The 19,156-nt window shown below is 29.8% G+C and overlaps 2 protein-coding genes across 2 annotated transcripts; both read left to right on the top strand.

The window, feature by feature from the left end:
* The first annotated feature begins 7,008 nt into the window (after positions 1 to 7,008).
* LOC116140696 lies at positions 7,009 to 9,172 on the top strand. Its single transcript, XM_031426318.1, has 6 exons — positions 7,009 to 7,389; positions 8,040 to 8,090; positions 8,167 to 8,403; positions 8,808 to 8,906; positions 8,992 to 9,047; positions 9,139 to 9,172. Exons 1-6 carry the CDS (start codon positions 7,270 to 7,272, stop codon positions 9,170 to 9,172), a joined length of 597 nt encoding a protein of 198 aa, XP_031282178.1. The 5' UTR covers positions 7,009 to 7,269.
* A 7,791-nt stretch (positions 9,173 to 16,963) lies between these two features.
* On the top strand, positions 16,964 to 19,117 carry LOC116141760 (carboxyl-terminal-processing peptidase 1, chloroplastic-like). Its single transcript, XM_031427273.1, has 6 exons — positions 16,964 to 17,462; positions 17,576 to 17,695; positions 17,836 to 17,973; positions 18,561 to 18,665; positions 18,767 to 18,941; positions 19,005 to 19,117. The coding sequence occupies exons 1-6, from the start codon at positions 17,061 to 17,063 to the stop codon at positions 19,103 to 19,105; spliced, it is 1,041 nt and encodes a 346-aa protein (XP_031283133.1). The 5' UTR covers positions 16,964 to 17,060; the 3' UTR covers positions 19,106 to 19,117.
* The last annotated feature ends 39 nt before the right edge of the window (positions 19,118 to 19,156 follow it).

The raw sequence follows: 19,156 nt of genomic DNA, 5'->3' as shown, positions 1-19,156 counted from the left end.
ATTAATAATAATACTAATTATATAGGTGCATTGCATTGACATTCTAAAGGTCTAACCATAATAACACCTTGAATTTGTGATTGTCATGTGGTTGAATTTTATTGTTGATGATGTAGATAACATTAATTGCTACATTGGTATTCCAAAGTCTAAACAAATAGACATAAAGATTTGATTACATAAGTGCATTGCATTGGTAGTAAAAGCATACTTGTTTATTAATAATTATATAGGTGCATTGCATTGACATTGCAAACATTTCTTCGTATTTAATTGTGTTGGCATTCGAAATGTCTAAATAAAAGGTTATAAAATGGGCGTATGTTCAGTTGTGTATTATCACAATATGTTAATTGGTGTCAACAATACGTTTGGTCTTTTGTTAATTATTTATGGGTCATGTTAATTTGTGTTAATAATACGTCTATTCTTTATGATTTTGTTAATCAATAATTTTTTATTTATTTATGTTTTTGTTGTTGTTCACAGGTCAAAGATTCATGAATTGACATGGAATAAAGGAAGGATGTCCGATCGACATTGTCAAATGAGTTGTTATTTTGATTCGTTCTTCTGAATTGTAAGTATATCTTCTAACTATTTTAATACGAAATTATAAGTATATTTCCTAACTATTTTAATGGTTATTATTTTGTTGAATGATTGTTTTTGTTCGGTCAATCTATTTGAATGATTAATTGTGTTAGTCTTGTCGAACGGTAAGTGTATTCCTTAACAATTTAAATTTGAAGATTAATTAACTTTTGTTGATTTTGTTTTCAAGTAACAGTTGTTATATGAAAGAATAATTGTTCCTTAACAATCTTAATATAAAGATCGATTAAATTTTGTTATATTTGTTTTCAAGGAAATATTCATGTACTTTACCAAGATCAAATCGAGGATGATCCTATTGTCAGTCGAACTGTGAGTATGTGTCATATCTATATTAGTAGAAACAGTTCATTTGTGTTGAATATGTTTTCTGTAAAAAATTTCGTGTATTTTAATTTGTTATATGAATGATTAATTGTTTATGTCTTGTTGATATATGAGTATATATGTTAAATGAATTAATTTTGGCTGATTCTATTTTCTAATTAATAGGTGTTATTTGAAATATTTCTTATCAGTCCTAATATGATAATTCCTTAAATTTGGGTCAAGTAAACCATTTATTTTATCATCACACGCATTTCAGTTTCCACTGAATAATCAGAAGTAAATTGACCATAACTTGCTCAACAAAAATCCAATTGATAGGAGGATTGAATCTTTAGAAACTAGATAGACAGTGCTTTAATTTGATATATTATACACTTAATTTGGATAACAGTAGTCCCACTGCCAAACCCTTCCTTTCATCATCACACACATTTTGGCTTCCACTAAACAGTCAGTAGTAAATTGACCATAACTTATTCAATAAAAATCCAATTGATGAGAGGTTTGCATCTTTAGATTGCATCTTTAGAAACTAGACAAATAGGGATTTAAATTGATATATTATATACTTAATTTGGATAACTTTAGCCCCACTGTCAAACCATTCCTTTTATCATCACACACATTTTGGTTTCCCCTGTTTCTTGATTTCTATTAAACAATCAGTAGTAAATTAATCATAATTTGCTTAATAAAAATCTAATATATGAGCAGTTTGAATCTTTGAAAACTAGATAGATAGAGCTTTAATTTTATATATTATACACTTAATTTGGATAACTATAGCCCCACCGACGAACCGTTCCTTTTATCATCACACACATTTTGGTTTTTACTGAATAGTCAGTAGTAAATTAACCATAACTTGCTCAATAAAACTCCAATTGATGAGAGGTTTGAATATTTAGAGACTAGATAGATAGGGCTTTAATATTTTATATGTTTAATTTGGATAACTGTAGCCCCAATTCTGAACCACTCCTTTTATCATCATACACATTTCAGTTTCCACTGAACAATTAGTAGTAAATTAGCCATAACTTACTCAATAAAAATTCAATTGATGAACGGTTTGAATCTTTGGAAACTAGAAAGATAGAGCTTTAATTTGATATATTATATGATAAATTTAGATAACTATAGAACTACAGCCGAACCATTCATTTTATCATCACACACATAAAACTAATTCAATTTTAGTGATGACAAAGGAAAACAAATATTGATATATAGTTTTAATTATATTTGTTATATCTTTTTTTGTTGATATTTTTTTTATGTTACATACATATATCGAAAACAGATTGTTGTTGGATATAAAAATTTTTATTTGTATCACAAATATCATCTGATGTTTGTTGTCGAGCCATGTAGCTTTAGTAAACCATTTATAATATGTCGAATCATTATTATTATCCTTAAAGGAAAACAAATATTGATATGTAGTTTTAATTATAAGTGTTCTATCTCTTTTTGTTGATATCTTTTTATGTTACATACATATAACATGAAAAGAGATTGTTGCTTAATATAACTAATTTCATTTGCTTAACACACGCATTTTGGTTGCCACTGAACAATCAATAGTAAATTGACCATAACTTGCTCGATAAAAATTCAATTGATGAGAGAATTGAATCTTTAGAAATTAGACAGACAATTTTTTTAATTTGATATAGTATAAGCTTATTTTGGATAACCGTAGCACCACTGCCGAGCCATTCCTTTCATCATCACATACATTTCGACTTCCACTAAATAGTCAGTAGTAAATTGACCATAATTGACTCAATAAAAATCCAATTGATGAGAGGTTTGCATCTTTAGAAACTAGACAGACAAGGCTTTAAATTGATATATTATACACTTAATTTGGATAAATTTAGCCCCACTTCCAAACCATTACTTTTATGATCATACACGTTTTAGTTTCCCCTGTTTCTTGATTTTCACTGAACAGTTAGTAGTAAATTAGCTATAACTTGCTTAATAAAAATCCAATATATGAGCGGTTTGAATCTTTGAAAACTTGATAGGTAGGGATTTAATTTTATATATTATACACTTAATTTGGATAATTGTAGCCCCACCTCCAAACCATTCCTTTTATCATCACACACATTTCGGTTTCTACTATACAATTAGTAGTAAATTGACCATAACTTGCTCAATAAAAATCCAATTGATGGGAGGTTTAAATATTTAGAAATTAAACAGATAGGGTTTTAAATTGATATATTATATGCTTAATTTGGATAACTATATCCCCACTGTTGAACCATGCCTTTTATCATCACACACATTTCGGTTTCCCATGTTTCTCAATTTCCACTGAACTATCAATAGTAAATTAGCCATAACTTGCTCAATAAAAATCCAATTGATAAGCGGTTTGAATCTTTGTAAACTAGACAGATGGGGCATTAATTTGATATATCATACGCTTAATTTGGATAACTGTAGCCCCACTTCCAAACCATTCCTTTTATCATCACACACATTTTAATTTTCACTTAATAGTCAGTAGTAAATTGACCATAACTTGCTCAATAAAACTCTAATTGATGAGAGGTTTGAATATTTAGAAACTAAAAATATAGGGATTTAATTTGGTATATTATATACTTAATTTGGATAACTATAGCCCCACTACCGAACCATTCCTTTTATCATCACACATTTTGGTTTCCACTAAACAGTCAGTAGTAAATTGACCATAACCCGCTCAGTAAAACTCTAATTGATGAGAGGTTTGAATATTTAGAAACTACACAGATAGGTCTTTAATTTGATATATTATACATTAATTTGGATAAATATAACCCCACTTCCGAACCATTCCTTTTATCATCACTCATATTTCAGTTTCTTCTATTTCTCGATTTCTATTGAACAATCAGTAGTAAATCGGCTATAACTTATTCAATAAAAATTCAATTGATGAGCGGTTTGAATCTTTGAAAACTAGAAAGATAGAGTTTTAATTTGATATATTATATGATGTATTTGAATAACGATAGACCTACGGTCGAACCATTCTTTTTTATCATCACACACATAAAACCAATTTAATTTAAGTGGTGACAAAGGAAAACAAATATTAATACGCAGTTTTAATTGTATTTGTTTTATCTCTTTTTGTTAAATATCTAATATACTATATATAATATTAAATATATTTATATATATATATAATATATTTATATATATATATATATTTTTTTTTTTTTGTGTTACAACATATATTATGAAAATAGTTTGTTGCTGAATATAACTAATTTCATTTATTTAACAAATATCAACTGATGTTTGATGTTGAACCATGTAGCTTTAGTAAACCATTCATTTTATCATCACACACATTTAGGTTTTCGCTGAACAATTAGTAGTAAATTGACTATAACTTGATCAATAAAACTCCAATTGATGAGAAGTTTGAATATTTAAATATCAACTGATGTTTGATGTTGAACCATGTAGCTTTAGTAAACCATTCATTTTATCATCACACACATTTAGGTTTATACTGAACAATCAGTAGTAAATTCACCATAACTTGTTCGATAAAACTCCAATTGATAACAGGTTTGAATCTTTATAAACTAGACAGACAGGGTTTAATGTGATATATTATACACTTAATTTAGATAACTGTAGCCCCACTGTCGAACACTTCCTTTTATCATTACACATATTTTAGTTTCCACTGAACAATTAGTAGTAAAGTAACCATAACTTTCTCAATAAAAATCCAATTGATGAGAGGTTTGAATCTTTAGAAACTAGACATATATGACTTTAATTTGATATATTATACGATTAATTTTGATAACTTTAGCTCTACTGTAGAACTATTCATTTTATCATCATACACATTTCAGTTTCCACTGAATAGTCAGTAGTAAATTGACTATAACTTGCTTAATAAAAATCAAATTGATGAGAGGTTTGAATCTTTAAAAACTAGACAGACATGACTTTAATTTGATATATTATACGCTTAATTTGGATAGCTATAGCCGCACCATCAAGCCATTCCTTTTATTATCACACACATTTTGGTTTTACCCGTTTCTCGATTTCTATTGAACAATCAGTAGTAAATTAGCTATAACTTGCTTAATAAAAATCCAATTGATGAGCGGTTTGAATCTTTGGAAACTACAAAGATAGGGTTTTAATTTGATATATTATACGATCAATTAGAATAACTATAGACCTGCTATCGAACCATTCATTTTATCATCACACACATAAAATAAATTAAATTTTAGTGATGACAGAGGAAAACAAATATTGATATGTAGTTTTAATTGTATTTGTTCTATCATTTTTTGTTGATTTTGATTTTACAATTATCGTCTTTCTTTATGATGCTATCATCAAATGTTTTTTTGCTATAGGTGGTGGTCAATTTTAATTGCAGCAAATAGATTTGTGTCACAAGACCTTTATCTTTATGGCTTCTTCAATGCTTCAAATAAGTTGCCTTCAGGTTATACTGTTGGAGTTGTTGTTGCTTTCTATGTGAGTTCTCTTCTCAACATTCTTAATTTTTTTTTTAATTTGTAAAATAAAAATAATTCATTTTTTCTTCTCAACAATCAAAATCAGTTTTTTCTTTTGACTTTACAAGTCTCTTGCTTAAAAGTTCACAATTTTTAACGAAGTTTCTTTTTTTCTGATTGATTTGTAAACTTATCAATACTATCCAGTAGGTTATCCTACAATTTTTTTTGCTTTTCTTGACAAAGTTTTAAACTTTGGTTGCAGATTTCAAATGGTGACATATTTGAGAAGAATTATGATGATATAGATTTTGAGTTCAATTTGTGGATATTTTATTTATTGATTTTTTAATTATCAATACAATATAAAATCAACTTCAATATAAAAAATATATATTTAAAAGACAAAAAACCAAAAATAATGTAAAAACAAATATATAATAAACATATCCGCACAATGCAACTTGAAAATGAATATAAGTTACAGAAATTGCAGAAGATTGGTATAAATTTTAAGTTTAAATAGTTGACCTTGATAATATTCAGGTGATCTTAAATATCATATATGATTCACTACAAAATACTGACATCGAATATCAAAGACATGTTTACAAAAATAATATCAATTGTACAATGTGATGATCCTGAAAGTATAATTAGACCATATAATATTCAGGTGATCTTCTCAAGTTAGATAATGATTTAATGACATCTACTTATAATTGATATTAATAATTATACGGGTACAATTATTAATTTTATCTTAATACAACTATGTATATATATATAATTTATATTTACTTTAAAATTTAGATAATTTAATAATTATTATGTCTTAATCCAATTAGTTTATTTTGTTAGAATAAATTTGTTTACAATAAATTTCAAAAACATTGAATGTTGCACATGCCCATGTCTAGTATATATAGAAAGCTTAATACCTCTTTTGGTTATTCGACACGTAAAACATTTTGGAACTCAGTTTAGGACTATAAAATTGTTCCATCTGAACATCTTAGATTGACAAGTAAGATTTATGATTTAATAAGTCCAATCAAATTGCTCCCTCTTGACACGTTGATTTGTACTTATTGCTCCATTTTGTTTGTAATAGATTTGATTGTTAAAGTAAATATAAAAGCTCAACTTAAGGATATTTTTATCAACATATTAATATATTTCATTTCATTTTATTCTCTTAATATTCAAATTTTTTTAAAATATTAATCCTATTTCTCCTTCATTTATTCATATTTCTATTCTCGTTCATTTCCCCTTTTCCTATCTAGTAATGTTATACCTATAATCTCTTTTTACAAACTTTTTTTATAATTTAGATATAGTGGCTCATAATTGATTAGTCCTAATTAATTGGATAGAACATATTATAAATTGACCAATTATAAATAACTACGTTAAGATTACCAGAGAAAATTTGATAGAAAAGTTAGCATCCATGCCATTTTCCTTTCGTACCATTCATTTCACACATGATACACCTTTCGATGTCTTGACTTAGAAAGCGTACAATAGACGCTCAAAGGAAAAGCGTGAGTGCAGAGTGTTTTGGTGATTGAGTTGCCCTATAAATGGCGGGAGCGTGCCCAGTATTGAAATTTCACACGCCGAGTCACCTCTCTGTGTCTGTCAACTTTTTCACTAATTACACTCCAATCCCCCCCAAAACCCATCCCTAATTCTTCACTTCCTTGTTTTTTACACTCTCTTTCCCTCAATCTCTATAAAATTCTCGGATTCTTCAGAAATTAGGGTTTTTTGCTGGGACAAAATCAAAGTATCAGGAGTTTCTGATTCAATGGAGGCCACGGCCGGAGTCGCTGCCACACGCGGCGGTGGTTCTTTGCCGATGCCGTCATCACGCAAGGAGTGGCGTGCCGTTTCTGACCATCATCCTGTTCGAAATGTCAGTGATGAGGTGGTGATATCTCACAATCAATCTTCACATTTGTGTTTTGCTTGGTTGCCAGGAAAATGTATTGAGTTTAGAAAGAAATTGACGTTCTCAAATGTTGTTTTTCCCTTCTAAGAACTAGTATTTGGGTATTAGGAGGATTAGGGTTTATCGCATTTTCTTTATATTTTGTGTTTGCTTGATTTCTATGTGTGTGACAATTTTCGTGGTCTTTGAATCAAAATGCACATGATGCAGTAACTAAGAGTTAGAGTTTAATGTGCTTATATGGTTAAGATTTTTGAGGCATGGGTAGCAAGTAAATTTATGTTCACTTTGATGGAAATGTGACTATTCGTTTGGTTGCTGATAAATTGGGGCTATCGAAATGAAAATTTAATAAATTGGGATTTATGGTTTCTTCTTGTGTTTCTTTATAATTAATTCTAATGAATAGTTATTTGACATAATTATGTCAAATAAGCGCCGATTGAGGTTTTTGTTTTCTAGGGTTCTAATTGAAGGCTTTAATAAATTTGAAGAACATGCGTTTGCTGGTTATTATGAAAGTTTTGAATTTTTCCATCTTTCTTATCTATTAAGTGAGGCACTAGTTTTTTTGAATTTTTTGCTGATTTTTTCTTTTTCATTCATTGGGTAATTGTTGCACAAAGGAACTGGAACAATCAAAATTGGGGCAATCTGATGAGAGAACAATATATGAGGTAAGGATTTTGATATTAGTTTCAACTTTAATTACAAGAATCATGGAAAGTGAACATAAATTGATGTTTGTTTAAGGTGCAGCAAGGAAGAGAGCCAGCTGATGTTGACTTCTGTTCCATCACGGTGGATGGAAATTTGGGTAACGACTTATTACAGCAGCGGCTTCATAGTGTTGCTAGACAAAGAGAAGAGTTGCAACATCTGGAGATTGAGCTTAGAGCTCAAATGATTGCAAGAACTGAGATCATGGAAATGCAAAACAGCTTTGAATCTCAAATTAAGGAGCATTCTAATGCTGCTGCCAAGCTACAGGTTTGTATTTATATTAAAAAAAATCTTTATCATAAATGGGACTTGTTCAGAGTGCAACTTTTGAAGAAGAATTCTTCTTTTAATTTGTGTTCATAAATCATATTTGCAATGTGCCATTTAAAATGGTGCTTTTACAAATAAACTGGCATAATTTGTTTTTCTTGTTGGATGAGACAATTTTTATCTTAAAAGGTGGCTATTTATTTAGGAGTAGATATTAACCTTTACTTCAAACCTTTAATAAATGATGTCTGAAATAGGCTACAAATGACCATTTAGTTTCAGTTCTTATTGCTTCCTTTTTTTTTTTTTTTTTTTTTGTTGGAATGCACTTTAAAATGACAGTTACAAATTTTGATTGCTTCTGAGTTCTGACCTAAATGTGGCTTAACTTGGTTGTGAAGGAGCAACTTCTTGAAAGGGAACAAAACATACATGAATTGGAGAGGAAACTGGAAGAAAAAGAAAGAGAGCTACATGCAATCAAATTAGATAGTGAAGCGGTTTGTTGATTTGGTTGTTTTGCTATTTCATCTTTCTACTTTTGTTGATTGTATGGTAACCATTATCTCTTAACTTATATTATAGGCTTGGGCTAAAGAGGACCTTTTCAGGGAACAGACAAAAGAACTGGCAACTTTCAGGTGTGCTTGTCATTAAGATCTTTGTTTATTCATTCAAGTCTTTTTCTTTTCTTTTATTTTGGTATATCTTTTGTCTTACCTTGAGTCATAGCTGCCTGAGCATAAGTGGGGAAATGGTTGAATAATTGAAAAATTAGATTATTCAGGAATACACATTCAATATTAAGATTACGCAGAGGTTCTATCTGTGTGGGATAAAGTAAAATTTTGGGCTTCTCTTTGGGCATTCTACTACTTCAGAGTTCCAGGAAGATTTTATGCAAATTTGGATTAGGGATTTTTTTATTTTAGTGGTGATTGTTTTGGAATTGGAGATTTGTTTTTTTGTTCAAATCAAGTATTTTCATTAAAAAAAAATTAGTTAATTTCATTTGCTTCGATGCCTCGATAAGTATTAAGCAACTAATAATTTTTAAAATCTATTTGTTGATGTATGTCGGATCTAGACATATGGTAAATAGATTTTCGAAGGTATTGTCCGTTCCAGGTTATAGGGTTCACACGATTTTGTTCTAAGAATGTGTCTTTGGATAGTAAAGGTATATTTATGTTATATAAACGACCAAAGCTCTCGTCACTCTAACTGGTTCATTTGCTTTGGTGTCTCAATAAGTATTAAGCAGTTAATAATTTTTTTTTAAACTATTAAATACTTCTAATTCCACATTTTTATGCTCCTAATTATAAAAGTGCATCTAATGGGGCTCCTATCCTATAATAAAATTTATGGCACAAATAGATAAGGCATAAACAAAGCAAAAATCTAAATTAGAGCCATTAAATTTGTAGTAGGTTATCTCAGCGATGAATTAATTAATTAAATCAATTAATCAGTAAGAAAAGTGGCGACAACGCGCTTAGAAAGCGAGTGATGGACGGTGAGTGAGTGAATCAAAATGATTGTGTTTTATGTTTATCCTGTGTGGGTGTTTGTTTATAATTTATTGGTGAGGGCGTGGCTAATTACAAATACCAACACGTAGGCAGGTGACCTACCTCTCCGATACCGTGGACTAATTGAATGTGGATGTGGACCATGTGGTCTCGTATTTGTACTTCAGGTGGGCTGGGCCAGGGCCGCTAGGCTATATTTTGAGACTTGGACCTACAAGTATAAGAGCCGCATGCATTTTATTGGATTCAAGGTAACAGTACAGGGCGTAATTATGATCAACGGACGAGACTATGATCCTTAAACCCACTAGTATAACGAGTAATTAATTTTGATTATAGTCGAAGTAGATGGATACAAATTATGCCTAGAAATGAAAGACATGGAATCTACAAGTAATGCAACTATGAATCTCGTTAAAAGTTGGATACTAATTCAAGATGAATGATGGTAAGTTTTGTTTTTTAAAAAGAGTATTATTACGCCAACAACCAATTCTTATAAACCTCTCTTATAATTCTAATGTGTCAACATATTAGCATTGTCACTTCACCTCCCACCATACACCTTACCACGGACCCCACCACACCCAAGGCATCAAGCACTACGAAAAACAAGCAGTCGTTCTTGGAGAAGGAATGGTCGTCCCCTATGAAGGATTGGTCAGTTGTTCCTACAAGGAACAACCGTTCCTTCTTTTTCTCTCTTCTATTCTTCTTCTTCTTATTCTCTCTTCTCTTCTCTTCCTCCTCCTCCTCCTCCTCCTGATGAGAAACGGTCATTCCTTCTATAAGAAACGATCATGCCTTTATAAGGAACAATCGTTCCCTATGAAAGGAACGGTTGTTTTTTTGGTCTGGTCAAAATCAGGGAAAGGATTGGCTGTTTCTTTGGTCTAGTCAAAATCATTTCTGTATCAGAGCTGTAGTAGGTTAGGTGCCACGTTAGCGTTGTCAAAGGGGGTTGTTGGCTTCTCTTCTCTTTCTCCTCCTCCTCCTCTTGATGAGAAATGACAATTCCTTCCGTAAGAAACGACCATGCCTTTATAAGAAATGGTTGTTCCCTATGAAAAGAACAATCGTTTTTTTGGTCTAGTCAAAATCATTTCTGTGTTAGAGCCGTTGTAGGTCAAGTGTCACGTCAACGTTGTGAGAGGGGATTGTTGGCGTAACATTATTCTTTTAAAAAGCAAGAATAAGTGACTTAAATTATGATATAAAAGACGCATTTGGTTCAGGGAATGTCGTATTATTATAAATATTATATTAATGAGAAGATATATTACCTTGAAGATTACTGAAAATATTATATTAATTATATTTGGCTATATTAGAATAAACTGCTAAGTATAAATAATTAATATGTTTGCTTGAGATGAATAAAATAATTCTTGGAGAAACTTTTTATTAAATTGCCCTTTTTTTTTTTAAATATTATTATCACATTGTTAAAATATACTATAATAATAATCATGTTATTAATAATATTATTAATTAAGAGTTTGGCATCTCCAATGGTGCTCTTTATTTTTAAAGAGCATATTTCATATAAATAAATAACATTTTCATTAATTTCTAAATATAAAGAACAAAAACATCTTCATTAATTTCTAAATATAAAGAACAAAATTGTTATTCAAATCCATTAGATTCTTTAATCGATGATTTATTTATTTATTTATGTTTTTGTTATTGTTTATAGGTCAAAGATTCATGAATTGACATGGAATAAAGGAAAAATGTCTGATTGACATTGTCAAATAAATTGTTATTTTGATTCGTTCTTCTGAACTGTAAGTATATCTTCTAACTATTTTAATACGAAATTGTAAGTATATCTCCTAATTATTTTAACGGTTATTATTTAGTTGAATGATTGTTTTTGTTTAGTCAATCTATTTGAATGATTAATTGTGTTAGTCCTGCCGAATGGTAAGTGTATTTCTTAACAAATTTAATATGAAGATTAATTAATTTTTGTTAATTTCGTTTTCAGGTAACAGTTGTTATACGAATAAATAATTGTTCCTTAACAATCTTAATAAAGAAATGTTCATATACTTTACTAAGATCAAATCGAGGATGATCCTATTGTCAGCCGAACTGTGAGTATATGTCATATCTATATTAGTAGAAACAGTTCATTTTGTTGAATATGTTTTCTGTAAAAATATTCGTGTATTTTAATTTGTTATATAAATGATTAATCGTTTATGTCCTGCTGATGTGCGAGTATATATGTTAAATGAATTAATTTTGGCCGATTTCATTTTCCAATTAATAGGTGTTATTTGAAATATTTATTATCAGTCTTAACATGATAATCCCTTAAATTTGGGTCAAGTAAACCATTCATTTTATCATCACACACATTTTGGTTTCCACTGAACAATCAGTAGTAAATTGACCATAACTTGCTCAATAAAAATCCAATTGATGAGATAATTGAATCTTTAGAAACTAGACAGATAGTGCTTTAATTTGATATATTATACACTTAATTTGGATAACTGTAGCCCCACTGCCGAACCATTCCTTTCATCATCACACACATTTCGACTTTCACTGAACAGTTAGTAGTAAATTGACCATAACTTGCTCAATAAAAATCTAATTGAGGAGAGGTTTGCATTTTTAAAACCTACATAGATAGGGCTTTTAATTGATATATTATATGCTTAATTTGGATAACTATAGCCCCACTACCGAACCATTTCTTTTATCATCACACATATTTCAGTTTCCCTTGTTTTTCGATTCCACTAAACAGTTAGTAGTATATTGGCCATAACTTGCTCAATAAAAATCCAATTGATGAGTGGTTTAAATATTTGAAAACTAGACAGATAGGACTTTAATTTGATATATTATATGCTTAATTTGGATAATTGTAGCCCCACTACCAAATCATTCATTTTATCATCACACACATTTCAGTTTCCACTGAATAGTCAGTAGTAAATTGACCATAACTTAATCAATAAAACTCCAATTGATGAGAAATTTGAATCTTTAGAAAATAGACAGATAGGGATTTAATTTGGTATATTATATACTTAATTTGGATAACCGCAGTCTCACTTCCAAACCATTGCTTTTATCATCACAAATATTTCAGTTTCCCATGTTTCTTGATTTCCACTAAACAATCAATAATAAATTGGTCATAACGTACTCAATAAAAATCCAATTAATGAGCAATTTGAATATTTGGAAACTAGAAAGATAGAAATTTAATTTGATACATTATACGATTAATTTGGATAACTATAGACCTGTGACCGAACCATTCATTGTATCATCACACATATATAATCAATTCAATTTTAATGATGATAAAGGAAAACAAATATTGATATGTAGTTTTAATTGCATTTGTTCTATCTCTTTTTGTTGATATTTCTTTATGTTACATACATATATCGAAAACAGGCTGTTGTTGGATATAACAAATTTTATTTGTATCACAAATATCATCTAATGTTTGTTGTCAAACCATGTAGCTTTAGTAAACTATTTATAATATTCCAAACCATTATTATTATCCTTAAAGGAAAACAAATATTGATATGTAGTTTTAATTATAATTGTTCTATCTCTTTTTATTGATATTTTTTTATGTTACATACATATACCATAACTTGCTCAATAAAAATCCAATTGATAAGAGGATTGAATATTTAGAAACTAGACATACAGTTCTTTAATTTGATATATTATACGCTTAATTTGGATAACTGTAGCCCCACAGCCGAACCATTCTTTTCATCATCACATATATTTCGACTTCCACTGAACAGTCAGTAGTAAATTGATCATAACTTGCTCAATAAAAATCCAATTGACGAGAGGTTTGAATCTTTAGAAACTAGATAGACAAGCTTTAAATTAATATATTATATGCTTAATTTGGATAACTGTAGCGCTACTGCTGAACCATTCCTTTTATCATCACACATATTTTGGTTTCCCCTGTTTCTTAATTTTCACTGAACAGTCAGTAGTAAATTAGCCATAACTTACTCAATGAAAATCCAATTGATGAGCAGTTTGAATCTTTGAAAACTAGACATATAGGGATTTAATTGGATATATTATACGCTTAATTTAGATAACTGTGGCCCCACTGCCGAATCATTCCTTTTATCATTACACACATTTTGGTTTCCATTGAACAATTAATAGTAAATTGATCATAATCTGTTCAATAAAACTCCAATTGATGAGAGGTTTGAATATTTAGAAACTAGACATACAGGGATTTAATTTGATATATTGTACGCTTAATTTGGATAACTGTAACCCCATTGCCAAACTATTCATTTTATCATTACACATTTTGGTTTTTACTGAACAGTCAATAGTAAATTGATCATAACTTTCTCAATAAAACTCCAATTGATAAGAGGTTTAAATATTTAGAAATTAGACAGATAGGTATTTAATTTGATATGTTATATGCTTAATTTGGATAAAGGTAGCCCCACTTCCAAACTATTCCTTTTATCATCATACACATTTCAGTTTTCCCTGTTTCTCGATTTCCACTAAACAATCAATAGTAAATTGGTCATAACTTACTCAATAAAAATCCAATTAATGAGCGATTTGAATATTTGGAAACTAAAAAGATAGAAATTTAATTTGATATATTATACGATTAATTTGGATAACTATAGACCTGTGGCCGAACCATTCATTCTATTATCACACACATAAAACCAATTCAATTTTAGTGATGACAAAGGAAAACAAATATTGATATGCGGTTTTAATTGTATTTGTTCTATCTCTTTTTGTTGATATTTTTATATGTTACATATCACAAATATCATCTAATGTTTGTTGCCGAACCATGTAGCTTTAGTAAGCCATTTATAATATGCCGAACCATTATTATTATTCTTAAAGGAAAACAAATATTGATATGTAGTTTTAATTGTAATTGTTCTATCTCTTTTTGTTAATATCTTTTTGTGTTACATACATATATCATGAAAAGAGGTTGTTGCTGAATATAACTAATTTCATTTATTTAACAGATATCAAATAATGTTGATGTTGAACCATGTAGCTTTAGTAAACCATTCATTTTATCATCACACATATTTAGGTTTCATTGAATAATTAGTAGTTGATTGATCATAACTTGCTCAATAAAACTCTAATTGATAAGAGGTTTGAATCTTTAGAAACTAGACAGATAGGACTTTAATTTGATATATTATAAGCTTAATTTGGATAACTATAACCCTACTGTCGAACAATTCTTTTTATCATCATACACATTTTGGTTTCCATTGAACAGTCAGTAGTAAATTGACCATAACTTTCTCAATAAAAATCCTATTGATGAGAGGTTTGAATCTTTAGAAAATAGACAGACAGAGTTTTAATTTGATATATTATATGCTTAATTTTGATAACTATAGCCCCACTACTCAACCATTAATTTTATTATCACATATATTTCGATTTCCACTGAACAGTCAGTAATAAATTGTCATAACTTGCTCAATAAAAATCTAATTAATGAGAGGTTTGAATATTTATAAACTAGACATACAAGGCTTTAATTTGATATGTATATGCTTAATTTGGATAACTGCAACCCTACTATCGAACCATTCCTTTTATTGTCAAAAACATTTCAGTTTCCTCTGTTTTTCGATTTCTCAATAAAAATCCAATTGATGAGCGATTTGAATATTTGGAAACTAGAAAGATAGAGCTTTAATTTGATATATTATACAATGAATTATGATAACTATAGACCTGCTGCCGAACCATTCATTTTATCATCACACACATAAAAAAAAAAAAAAAATTTAGTGATGACAAGGGAAAACAAATATTGATATGTAGTTTTAATTGTATTTGTTTTATATTTTTTATTGATTTTTAGATTAATTTTGTTGTTTGATTTGTGGGTTTTACAATTATCGTCTTTCTTTAGGATGCTATTATCAAATGCTTTTTTTACTATAGGTGGTGGTGAATTCTAATTGCAGCAAATAGATTTGTATCACAAGACCTTCATCTTCATGACTTCTTCAATGTTTCAATTAAGTTGCTTTCAGATTATACTGTTGGAGTTGTTGTTGCTTTCTATGCGAGTTCTCTTCTCAACATTCTTAATTTTTTTTTTAATTTCTAAAATAATTGTAATAAAAATTATTTATTTTCTCTTCTCAACAATCAAAATCAGTTTTTTTTCTTTGACTTTGTAGGTCTCTTGATTAAAAGTTCACATTTTTCAACAAGGTTTCTCTTTCTCTGATTAATTTATAGACTTATCAATAATATCCGGTGGGTTATCCTGAAATTTTTTTTGCTTTTCTTAACAAAGTTTTAAACTTTGGTTGCAGATTTCAAATGGTGACATATTTGAGAAGAACTATGATGATATAGACTTTGAGTTTAACTTGTAGATATTTTATTTATTGATTTTTTAATTATCAATTCATTATAAAATGAACTTTAATATAGAAAATATATATTTAAAACACAAAAAAACCAATAATAATGTAAAAAAAATACAATAAACATACTCGCGCAACGCAACTTGAAAATGAATATAAGTTACAGGAATTGTGAAATGTCAGTATAAATAGTTGATCTTGATAATATTCAAGAGATCTTAAATATCATACACGATTCACTACAAAATACTAACATCGAATATCAAAGACATGTCTACAAAAATAATATCAATTGTATAAAGTGATGATCCTGAAAATATAATTAAACTACAAAATATTCAGGTAATCTTCTCCAGTTGGATGAATGATTTAATAATATTTACCTATAATTGATATTAATAATTATACAAATACAATTATTAATTTTATCTTAATATAACTTTGTATATATGTAAACTTTATATTTACTTCAAAATTTGTATAATTTAATATTTATTTTGTTTGAACAAATTTGTTTGTAATTTATTTAAAATACATTGAATAAATATAACAGTGAAAGGCGCGGGCCATGTCTAGTTAAAGCGATGTTTGTGATGTATCAACATCACTTTCAGATGATCCAAACACTCTGTATCTTATTCTTAACCTCCAGTTACTTGAACCTGAAGCTCCAATCAACTCACATCTTCATCTGCGCAAGATGAGGATTCTACTCTGCAACGCCTCCTCTTCACTAGTCCCTCTCTCTCCATCCTCAACTCCAACTCACAAACCTCCACTCCTTCACGCCACCACTTCGGCCAGCAACTGCTGGCCGAATAAAGCACTAAAGGCTCTCTTCACCGGAGCTCTCTCGCTCAATCTTTTGCTCTCTTCACCGTCTTCACTCGCGATAGACTCTCCGTCTCTACAGTCAACCTCACCTTCACCTTCTGACGTTTCTTTAACTCAGTCTTGTCGCGAAGACGATGAGATAGAAGCGTTGGCTCAGAGTGAGTCTCAAGTGGTGACGAATGAAGGAATTGTGGAAGAGGCTTGGCAGATTGTTAATGATAGCTTTCTTGATACTGGACGCCATCGCTGGACTCCACAAAACTGGCAGGTAATATCAGGATTATGTAATAGTCTTTTCAGCGCTAGTGCTGTTTCTCATCGAATATAATTTTTAGAAACTTCAAATATAATTTAAAATCTTAACTTGTAATCTGAATTCAGCAAAAACGGGAGGATATTTTGGCTTCTTCAATTCAAACAAGATCAAAGGCGCATGATATGATTAAAAGAATGTTGGCCAGTTTGGGCGATCCGTATACTCGTTTTCTTTCGCCTGCTGAGGTAATAAAATAGAGTTTTTGAATGCATTTTGTTTTTTTAGTTTCAAGGTTTGAGTTTTATCTGTTTAGTGTTATATACTTGCTTTCACTACTGAGAGACCTTTCAGTGTCTTATTACATGGCATATGTCACTGTTGAAAGTTCTCCAAGATGGCGAGGTATGACATGTCTGGTATTGGGATAAACCTTAGGGAGATTCCTGATGATAATGGAGGTGTAAAATTGAAGGTACTGGGACTTATCTTGGATGGTCCAGCGCATGTTGCTGGAGTAAGACAGGTACTGGAATGAGCATCGCTTGATCGGTATTCAATTGTTTTTATGTTTTATTTTTGTCTGGTTCTTTTACATTTCAGGCAGAATACTAATTCAGTTATATTTAAAAACTTATATTTTCATTCCTGATATTTGTAGAAGGATTGATTTGGGTTCAAAATGGGAAAAAGTTAAAAAAAAAAACAATCTTACCAACATTGAAATATGGCAAGAAAAACTAATACTGCAACTGAACATCACAATTAACAAACTACTCCTTCGGAAAGAAGATTGCTGAACATATATTTGTATATTTGCCTATTTGATTATATAAGTGAACAAGATCAAGTCAAGTGCATCGATATTCGCCCTTACTTTTTGCTCAACTAATGACATCTTCAACTGCATAATTCTTTATTTTTTCTAACGGGTGGCCCTCTCACTTCTTCAATAGCATAAGTTGCTGCTATACATGTAGCTTGAACTGGAGGATTTTTATATTTATCTGCACCCCACTCCCTAATTGCATGTTGAAAATGGTGTATTTGGAGTTATTGGTTTGTGTTTTTTTACATGATATTTATTGTAAACTTTATTCTTCCTCTTGATAGGGTGATGAAGTCTTAGCTGTCAATGGAGTGGATGTTAGAGGAAAATCAGCTTTTGAAGTGTCATCTTTGTTACAAGGCCCCAATGAAACATTTGTAACAATTGAGGTTGTGATTCTAAACAAGCCGTATAATCAGGTTTTTCTATGTCCTGTTTTTGTTGTGTATCTTATTTAGTGATTGTTAAAATTGCTTTCTGCAAATTTCAGGTCAAGCATGGCAACTGTGGACCAATTCAATCCTTAGAAGTCCAAAGACAACTTGTTGCCAGAACCCCGGTCTTTTACCGGTTGGAACAAATAGACAATGGCTCTACTTCTGTTGGGTATATGCACCTAAGAGAGTTCAATGCTTTGGCTAGAAAAGATTTGGTCACAGGTAAATGTTCAAGTAATTAGACTAAATAATACAGTAATTATTGCAGTACATTGTAAAAACTATTTAAAGTCGTGAAAATCAAAATTAAAACTCTACTGCTTAGACACAATTTCATGGCTTGCATGCTTTATAATACCCTGCTGGGTGCTTCTTTTTATGAAAGTTGTTGAGCTAAATTTACAAGGTGTCCTGAAGTTTATGAAGGTTTTTTTTTTTTTTTT

This window comes from Pistacia vera, unplaced genomic scaffold (genome assembly GCF_008641045.1).
Source record: "Pistacia vera cultivar Batoury unplaced genomic scaffold, PisVer_v2 Contig1005, whole genome shotgun sequence".
In the NCBI taxonomy this organism is placed as follows: Eukaryota; Viridiplantae; Streptophyta; class Magnoliopsida; order Sapindales; family Anacardiaceae; genus Pistacia; species Pistacia vera.
Note: the sequence above shows the minus strand (reverse complement) of the source record. Positions and strands in the feature narration are given on the sequence as shown.